We start from the raw sequence: 9,923 nt of genomic DNA on the forward strand, positions 1-9,923 counted from the left end.
TGGTCTACCGAATAAGCATGTAGTCAAACCTTTAAATGAAAAACCCTCGTTAATAATCAAAACAATTTGACCGCTAATGAAGTTTACTTTTGACCATCAAAACGCGTTTATCTAAAAGAAAATAACAGGAAGATTTAGCTGATAGGTGGAGGTTAACATGATCTATGTTCAGACCTAAGGAAGTCTGTCTATCACTCATCGCACTCGGAGAAAACTGGAATGTTTCATCCGTCCCGCGTTTCAATTGTCCCGGCTCTCCCCTACATCTTCTAAGACAAACGTTGAGTCACTCTGTGTGTCCAATATGTCTGTGTGGTTCTTGTATTGAAGACACAAGGACTGGAACGATACTTGAAGTAGCGGAAGCACGTTGTGTTGATGCATGGGATACGACCTTGTGCGATTCATTTCACAGATGAATGCCTTTTTGTCTTCACCACTCATCGCTGCGAAGGAGGGATACTTGGTGATGTCATGAGCTTCACTTTTACAGACGGAGCAAGGTGATTTTGGTTTACTATTGTTTCTTGTTTCTCCTGAGCAAAACTTTTTTTTTGTGTGTGTTTGTGTTGAGAGCTTTGGCTCTTTTTGGTGATCTTTTTGGTGATCTGTGGCCTTGAAATTTATCAGCAATGGAGAAGCAATAGGGTTACAGGCTATCTGTGACTCTTTGCTCAGGAACTTTGTGAAGCATGCAAGATCTGGATAGCTTCCGGATGTGTCAAGTTCCTCTACAACAATTTGACTCCACTTTTGCACAATCCATTCTGGTAGTTTTTTGAGCAACTTGTGGTTTTCCTCACAATCGTGAAGGATAGCTAGTCCTTTGACGTGTGGGATTGCCTCAGTGCAGCCTTGGAGGCCATTACAGACTATGCACCCGCTATGTAGCCTGATATACTGTGTCATGTGGGCTGGAACCGGCACGTTTGATTTACAAGTGAATAAATCTAATTGGCAGTTTCATACATGATGTATAAAATTGCCAATTAGATTCACTATATCCATTACAGTGTTTCCCCTATTCATTTTAAGAAGTGCTCCGCTGTGAGTCCACCAACAAGCCAAATGTCTGTGGAGAGTTCAATTGTCTGTAAAAATAGCAGAACAGTATTATCTAGTAAAGTCAGTTGAACAGGTGAAGCTAATGCTGTTGGTAACCTACCGGTTACAAACAGGCTTTGCTAGTGATCAACAAGGTAACATGCTGCAGATCTGGTGTTATTAGCCGAGCTGGACAGAGAAAAGATCAGCAATGCTGTTCCAAGGTGTTTGGCGGCAATCTGCCATTCCTCCAGGATTTGTACTCCTCCAGGACACTGAGGCAGGCAGGAAAGATTGTAGCTTTTCCCTCTCACTGTTTAACCCTTCCCCCCTGCCGGCCATCAGTACCAAAACCTGACACCATCATAACAGTTTCTTCCCCTCTGCAGTCAGGCCCTGAACCCCCACTGACACTGACTCTCTAACCATCAGCATTTTAGCAATGTTCTTGTGTGCACATTGCCATGCTAGCATTCAGATGGCCAGGTGGATAACGCCTTGTCCCCCCTCACAAGCCGCGCTGGTCATCTGTATTTATAAAGAGTGGACATGAAGCAACGAACAGGTCTCCTTCAGAGCTCTGAACTTATGGCCTGAACACAAAGAGATGAGGGTGGGTGACTTTGGAGGCAGGCTTTAGGCTGCCCAATCAGAAGTTAGATACAGTACAGAGATTCCTATGTTTTTTTCTACTGAAAACATTTTGTTTACTTTTGATTGGGTGGGCAAGACGTACATTGCCCTAGCTTCAGCCGGCTAACTAGAACTAAACTAAAATGGAATTGAACAGTCAGAACTAAAATAAAATAAACTAATTGAAAATTCAAAACTATAATAACCTAAGTTTACGCTATGTGGATCGCATTTAACTTCTCTGAACCGAATTTCTGTGAAACTGGTGGTGATAAGAAGCTGCTGACAGATCACACCTTGTAGGACTGTGTGATTTCATGACAAGCAGGTCAGGCTGAGATTTTGTCAGTCATTAATCATTAGAAAACATTAGGGAGTCATTCCCCGGAGTCCTTCTGTTCTTTTTCCCCAGCATGTTTCCTCGGATCAGGGAGGCTCCAAAAATCAGGGTAGCAGCTGTCGCCATGGTCCCGCTACACGTCCTGCGATGCCATGTTACATCCTACCACACTCTGCTACGCCCAGCTACGTCCTGCTGTGCCTTGTAACGCCCACAGTGCACTGCTATGCTACAAAGAACTACTACAAACAAACTACTATTTAATTTATTTTTTGTGACTGTTACCGCCACTCTTCATTCTAATCCCAACCGGGTCGTCAGACACCGCCTACCAAGAGCATGGGTCTGTCCGAGGTTTCTGCCTAAAAGGAAGTTTTTCCTCGCCACTGTCGCACTGTTGCTTGCTCTGGAGGAGACTACTAGAACTGTTGGGTCCTTGTAAATTCTGGAATGTGGTCTAGACCTGCTCTATCTGTAAAGTGTCTTGAGATAACGCTTGTTATGAATTGATACTATAAATAAAATTGAATTGAATTGAATTGAATTAAATTGTGAAGCACAGGTGGTCAGAGTTCAACTAATGTCTTTACAGGGTCATTTATTTTAATATTTTTCAACCTGGACCCCATTTTCCATGTACTGGTGTCTGAGTGACTAATGTGAACAAAAATCTTTGAAATTGGTCCAATATTAGCCAAGAACGTTGTAACACTAGCTGGGAACCAGACTGCAATGTAATCATATAGGGCAAATGTGCATTGTCCATTTCCATCCACTAAAAGTACTGTTTTTACCAGTGACAGGCTCAGATTATTCTGAGAATATTATGGAAAGGATCCCTGCAGAGATGGACCTGTTTGGAAAAGACTATATTTCTTAAACCAGAAACAGCCCTGAATAACACCATCTCCAAACCCACCAGATTCCATTTCAATTCAATTCAATTCAATTCAATTCAATTCAATTCAATTCAATTCAATTCAATTTCAATTCAATTTTATTTATAGTATCAATTCATAACAAGAGTTATCTCAAGACACTTTACAGATAGACCACACTCCAGAATTTACAAGGACCCAACAGTTCTAATAGTTTCCTCCAGAGCAAGCAACAGTGCGATTTAAATAAACAATACTGTTAGCTTGTATAGAGTAGGAAATAAAAGCTCATTAAATCATATACCTCCATCCCGCCTTCATCAATAACAATTTTAAGCTTTTCTCATAGTTACATCTGTATCTCAGAATTAACAGACAGTTTTCTGGTAATTATCAGAAAAATTCTGGTCAGTCATAATAAGAACCTTGTAGTTTTCTCTTCTGTTGAATGCAAAGCGCTCACATTAAAAGAAAGCAAACACAACATTTTCACAAAATAAGAAAATTCAACACTAACAAGAGAAATTAGATAAGATGATACTTTATTCATCCCACAGCGGGGAAATTCCCTTGTTACAGCAACAATCAGCTCATTCAGAGTTTTATTTAGTTTAATTAAAGCGGTTTTATTTCATTGGAACATAATAGATGATAGTGAGTTAATAAGAAATCTTGATATGATATGAGATACATCGCGTAAAAAAAGTACAAAAATATAAAGTTAAAATCATGAATTAAAATATATATGTAAAACTGCTACATTTCAGTAATCATTCTACATAACTGTCATTGTATGAGTCCGGTACCACCGATATCTTATAAATAAGATCTAAACCCAGAACTTGTAACCCTCTTACCCTGAATTATACTTTTCATTTTGGCTTATGGCCTTTTTCTAACGCAGAATATGCTATATTTGGTGATATATAACCTAGCAAGCTAACATGACATGATACAGAGTTGCTTTAAAATCAGCATAGTATTCCTTTAAGTATGAAATTAAGCAATCCATTACAAAATCAAGTAAATTCCTGTACAAAAATAAACATTTGTTATAAAAAAAAGCATGACATTTGTTTAGAAAAAATACCGATTTGTACTTTGTTTGTGAGGTACATGACTTTAGTGCATTGTATTTCTTTAATCAATCACAAATGCTAACTGATTCTCAACTTGGCACCAGATTTGGTTCACCAACCCTGTATGTGCAGATCTCCAGCTGCAAGAAAAAAATCTTGTGGGGTGATTGTGTAAGCAGCTCATAACAACATTTGTTGTTAGGTTGTGAGGCTAGTAATTATTAATAAGTAAGTGAGATGGCAAAGTACAACCAAATTCTGCAAAAGAGGTAGCATTCTTCATTTTAAGCCAATCCCTGATGTTTTACTAACCCTCCCTAAATAGTTTACAATGTTAGCTATCTTAAACAGTTCATTATGTTTAATAGTATGGTCACATGATCAAAATATCCACCGCAGTCACGTGTTATGGTCACATGTTTAAAACGGGCAATGTGCGACAGTCTGTGTCGTTTTAGGAATCACTGGCAATCAACCTATTCTGTTGTTTAGGTATGAAGAAGGTGGCTCTAAGTTCTCTGTTTTCTCAGGATTTAATTCAAATGTCACTCAATTTAATTTGCTTTGAATATTGTAATACATAAATAAGAGGATTTTGTCAATGTTTCAAGTTTTTATTTAATATAGTTTTTCCAACATTGTTTCTAGTTTTGAATTGTAATTTCAAAGTCTCAGGCGTTTGTACGCTTTCAGTGGGAACCAATGGCCTTCGAGCTGTGAGCTTTATAGTATATAACGTAACATAATAATTTGTGCTCCTCTCACATCCATCTGGATGTGAGAGGAGCTCTTTGGAGGTGCTACTCTGTTCCTTCCTCTTCAGTTTGCCCTTCTTCTACTGCAGGAACACCCAGGTGATAATCATTTAGCTCAATGTCCTCCTGTGTGTCTGTCTGCCGTCCCCTGCTGGCCTGTAGAGATATGACAGAACACAGAGGTGACTTTCTGCATCACTCCAGTGGTTTCCAACCTCTTTCCTTAAGTGACCTTTTCTATAAACTATTGTTAAGTAGAAAGTCATATAACTGATTAGTGACTACTTTCTCAAGCATCTTGGAGTAGGTCAATGAGAGAAAATTAGTCTAAGAATATGTCAGGTTTTAAAGCTGTTTCTAGGTTCTACGTTTAAAGAGAAACCGAAAGAAGATGAGTGCAAGAGGGGATGAATTTTATCTCTAATCATTATAATTTTATCATTGAAGAAGATTATGAAGTCGTCACTACTAAATTTCAAGCTTTCGAGAGGCATTTCATAACATAACAAGGGGCATGAACAGTGTTTTAATTAAAGCAATGATCATCAGGTAAGTTATTAAAAATCTAGGTCACCGTGCCAACTGATATCATTGCGGCCATCACGGCCACTTTGTGCTACATGTTAAGGTTTATTTGGTAAAACGGTCATCAAGAAGAAATACCCCTCTAAAATGTAAAAGTAAATAATATTATTTAGTAACAATATTGCTTGTTTGTGGTGGTGATTTCCAAAATGCTGTGATCAATGTTGGTTCTTAAATGTCTGTCGCTAACGGTTATTTGGCTGTGTGAACGCTGTCATGATGTGTTTACATAATAGTTGGTTTAAAAGGTTGTCTTACACCCCTTAAAATTAAGAAGGCCATCAAACCCCGAGGTTGAGGACCAGTTGTCTAAACAACACGCATGTGTCCATACCTTATAGTAGAAGTAAAGAGCCACGTTCACCAGCAGCAAAGTCAGCAGCAGGACAACCGCTTTGATGATAAAAGGCCTCGAATCTGATCAAACCCATGGAGAGTTATCACACACAACATCATGAAATCCAACAAATCCCATTTAACACAAACTGTGGGGACCTGAAATCTAAAATCACTTTAACATGTACACGGATCGCTTACACCTATCACACTTATAAGTTAAAAAGTTAATTAGTATCCTCTGCTCAGCCTCTTTTTACCTGTGGCATGTAAACAAAGAGGTGTGACAAAGAGAGAGAGAGTGAAGAAGAGGGAGAGAGATAATATTGGCTAGTCTGATCATATTACCATTCTGATTAATAGCAGGTGGGTGAAACAATACATTAACAAGGAATATATGTTTAACTTTATCTAAAATATGAACCTAGCAGAGCTGCTGTCGGACAGCTTTAATAGTGTCTTGAGAAACAGCAATTTTAGATGGATTATTTCAGAAGCTATAAAAATCTAGTTCTGTTTCCTCTGTCAAGTTTATAACTGCAGTTTAGCAGTCTGACAGGCAGATAGGCAGGCAGACATGCATTTCGGTAGGCAGCTCACCAAGGCAGATAAGCAGTTATGCATTTTGGCAAGCAGGTATTTCGAAAGGCAGACAGGTATTTTGGTCATACATGATGTCATACCTGTGCCTTGTGTCACTGATGAGCTTGAACAGATGAGATTCAGGATAGAGGAATGGGAATATGACACTGCACACTCCCTCAAAGTAGATCCAAACTGAACACAGTCTGAGCTGATCATCCACACAGATCGGACTGAGGACTCTTTCTTCCATCCTACGGAAACAGGAGAAAGACAGCCCAGCTCTCTGCACGCAACAGCTCCTACCTCTGTGATCAAGCCAGAAACAATCACTGGTCTCCAGTCTCCCTGATGTTTCACCTCCAGTGACCCTGTACAACGACCGATTCCTCCCACCAACCTGACGGGTTCTGAATAGAAACAAGAGAGTTGTCTGCGAAAGAGTAAAGTAAATTTGAACAGAAATTAACCAAATCAAAGCTGCTCTTCTTCTACCTGAGCAGGTGAGTCCAACAGCTTTTCCAGATGAGCAGTTGTTTCTATCTGAGCCTGAGCTTCTACAGTCCAGGAGAGCACGCTCATTGCCACCACACTGGAACTCTTTGGTCCTCATTGGACCCTCCACTTCTCCAAAGAGCATCCCCTGGAGGACTGAAGGAGCCCCACAGCCAAGTTCCCTACAGACAACCTCTGCATCCTGCTGGTCAAAGTCAGCTTCACACACTGAGGACCACCTCTGGGTCTTCACCTCCAGTCTGCCTGAGCACAGACTGGTCCCATTTACCAACCTGACAGAGTCTGATAGATAGAGATGATAGAAGATAAATTAGAAAGCGATAAAAGACACCAAACAAAACAGTGTTGCCATAAAACAGTACAATGGCAACGTGAGTTTACCATTAAAAACAGAAAACATGGAGTCATGTGATCAGCTGGAGAGAGATAGCAGCTTAAAGTGTAGCTCTTGGCCCAACCTAACCAATTAATTGTGTTATATAGTTCCAACTCCGATATTCTATTATTGTGTGCTCGTCAGAGTTACTTAACACAGAACGGTTACAAGAGCAGAGCACAACGCAGCGATACTGATGCCATTGCAGAGGAACTACTGGAGGAACAGAAAACTACTTTCAACAAGTGGGAATCGAAAACGACAAAAGCTAACTGCGATTCATGCTCATTTAGCATCTCTGACTGCAAGCCTTGGCGCCGTCAGATCTGACGTGAACAATCTAAAAACTACCATGAAAAGAAACTGAAGTACCCTTGACAGCCATGGCCACGCTTTTCAAGTGCTGGAGGCGAAGCTGGCAGACACAGAGGACAGACACCAAATCTGCAATATCTGCATCGTCAGGTTAAAGGAGGGGGTGGAAGGCTCTAAAGGGAAAATGTTGACTTTGCATTACTACAGGATTTGCTATAGGCCGATACAGTTTATCTTATAGATTTTTATCATGCAATTGCATCCTCCTCAGCAAGCTCAAAAACAAAGGGAGTAGCCATTGTTGTCGAACGGATTCTCCCTCTTTAGCGTCATCAAATGTTTTTGATGACAATTTCTATAATACGCTCACCAATCAAATGCTGGAGTTAATGGACTATTCTTTTGTTGTTGGTGCGGACTTCAATGCTGTGTGGGACCTAAACATTGAACGGTCAAACATAAAGGCCTCTTGGGTTCAGGTTTAGGCTCCAAATGCTTTGAAATCATGGGCCAGCAGCTTGGGGTTTATGGACATTTGGCGTGCAGTTAATCTCACCTGTAAGGGTTATTCCTTTTTCTTAGGTAGACATCATTTTTTCTCCAGAAGAGACTTTCTTTTTGCATCCCCTCAGTTGTATTATTCTAAAGTGGTGTTACTTCCAATTGCATTATATGACCATAAAGGGGTTCTGAGCTCCACCACCCTTGGCCAATGTGTTGTTAGGTGGCGTTTTAATACTTATTTACTGAAAAATTAATCCTATAGACCCTTTGCAAACATGTGACAACGCCATTATAACAAATTTATAAAGTTTGTTGCAGAATTCCTGATATTTGCAGAAAATAATGTTGGCTTGGTAAACTACCATGGAAAGCAACTCTTGTAGTACTCTTGACAGCCATGGCCACGCTTTCCAAGTGATTTAATTTTTAAGTGTCACATCAATCAAGTCACAAAATCAGTTTTCTACCATCTTAAAAATATTTCTAAATTAAGGGGCTTACTGTCAAAAGAAGACTGAAAAATTGATTCACGCATATATAACAAGTAGATTAGATTCCTGTAACGGTCTGTTCACCGGCAGCCCGAAATCAGCTGTGCAGTGACTACAAAATACTACTTACTTCTTACTAAATATTACTGGAACAAAGAAGTTTGAACATATTACACCTGTATTTAGACTTGCACTGGCTCCCAGTAAAGGCTAGAATTTATTTTAAGATTCTACTCCTAGTATATAAAGCTCTCAATGGCCTTGCACCTCAGTATGCTCATTGGATATGAACCAGCGAGAACCCTCAGATCCACAGGCTGTGGTCTGTTAACCATCCCTCTCTGTAACTCGAGAGCAGGGGAGGTGGCTTTTTTGTATTTATGCCCCAATGATATGGAACACCCTGCCAGTGGAACTGAGAGAGGCATCCACACTGAACACTGAAAAAAGGCTAAAAACCTTTCTTTTTACAAAAGTCAATGAATACCTGAGTTTGTCGCTGCGTGTGTGTTTGTGCATGCGTGTTCAACACATTTTTTGTATATATTTTACTCTGTATAACCAAACAAAGTATTATTTTATGTTGCTTTTGCACGAAGCACGTTGTGTTACAATAACTTGTATGAGATGTGCTATAGAAATAATGTTTGTTTGATCGATATTTTGTTGAGCCACTGTCGCTGCTTAGCACCACTCAAGAATACTGGGATTTGTTTAAATAAATGCAAACAAGCCAGTGTTTTTATTCTATCCCAGTATAAATTACTCCACAGTGTTGTGGACATAGGTCTGGCAATGCAAGACTAAGGATGGGCTGACCTGAGCAGGTGAGATCCAGGATGTAGGAAGAGGAAAATGAGGCTGCACACTCCCTCAGACTAGATCCAGACTGAACACAGTCAGACCAGATCCTCCACACTGATATGATCGAGGACTGTTTTCTCTGTTCTACAGAAACAGCAGAGCCACAGTCCAACTCTCTGCAGGCAACAGCTGCTGTATTTGGGGTCCAGACAGAGTTAAAGTCAGACACTGGTCTCCATTCGCCCTGATGTTTCACCGTCAGTGTTCCTGCACAGCGGCTGACTCCCTTCAACCTGACTGGTTCTGAACACAAACAATAGTGTCATCAGTAAAAGAATAAAGTGAATTTCATTAGAACATAAATAAATGAATCAAATTAAAGCTGCTCCTCTTCAACCTGAGCAGGTGAGTCCAACAGCTTTTCCAGGTGAGCAGGTGACGTTTCCATCTGAGCCTAAACTTCCACAGTCCAGGAGAGCAGCCTCATTCCCTCCACACTGGAACTCTTTGGTCCTTATTGGAGCCTCCACTTCTCCATAGAGCGCCCCCTGGATGACTGAAGGATTCCCACAGCCAAGTTCCCTACAGACAACCTTTGCATCCTGCTGGTCAAAGTCAGCTTCACACACTGAGGACCATCTCTGGGGAGACTGATTATTCTTCACCTCCAGTCTGCCTGAGCACA

At 40.4% G+C, this 9,923-nt stretch overlaps 1 protein-coding gene and 1 long non-coding RNA gene across 2 annotated transcripts in view; one reads left to right on the plus strand and one right to left on the minus strand.

The window, feature by feature from the left end:
* The window catches only part of LOC116695664 (uncharacterized), an 813,105-nt gene that overhangs the window by 315,756 nt on the left and 487,426 nt on the right, over nucleotides 1–9,923 (plus strand). The gene's annotated exons all lie outside the window — the stretch shown is intronic.
* LOC116695625 (CD5 antigen-like) overlaps nucleotides 3,552–9,923 on the minus strand; it is a 13,938-nt gene continuing 7,566 nt past the window's right edge. The window contains exons 4-7 of the mRNA XM_032526032.1: nucleotides 6,728–7,030; nucleotides 6,334–6,642; nucleotides 5,649–5,731; nucleotides 3,552–4,885 (exon numbers count right to left, since the gene is read on the minus strand). Of these exons, the coding sequence (XP_032381923.1) occupies nucleotides 4,775–4,885; nucleotides 5,649–5,731; nucleotides 6,334–6,642; nucleotides 6,728–7,030 (806 nt within the window). The 3' untranslated portion in view covers nucleotides 3,552–4,774. The remainder of the gene's footprint in view (nucleotides 4,886–5,648; nucleotides 5,732–6,333; nucleotides 6,643–6,727; nucleotides 7,031–9,923) is intronic.

Source organism: Etheostoma spectabile, chromosome 9 (assembly GCF_008692095.1).
Source record: "Etheostoma spectabile isolate EspeVRDwgs_2016 chromosome 9, UIUC_Espe_1.0, whole genome shotgun sequence".
NCBI classification, from domain to species: domain Eukaryota; kingdom Metazoa; phylum Chordata; class Actinopteri; order Perciformes; family Percidae; genus Etheostoma; species Etheostoma spectabile.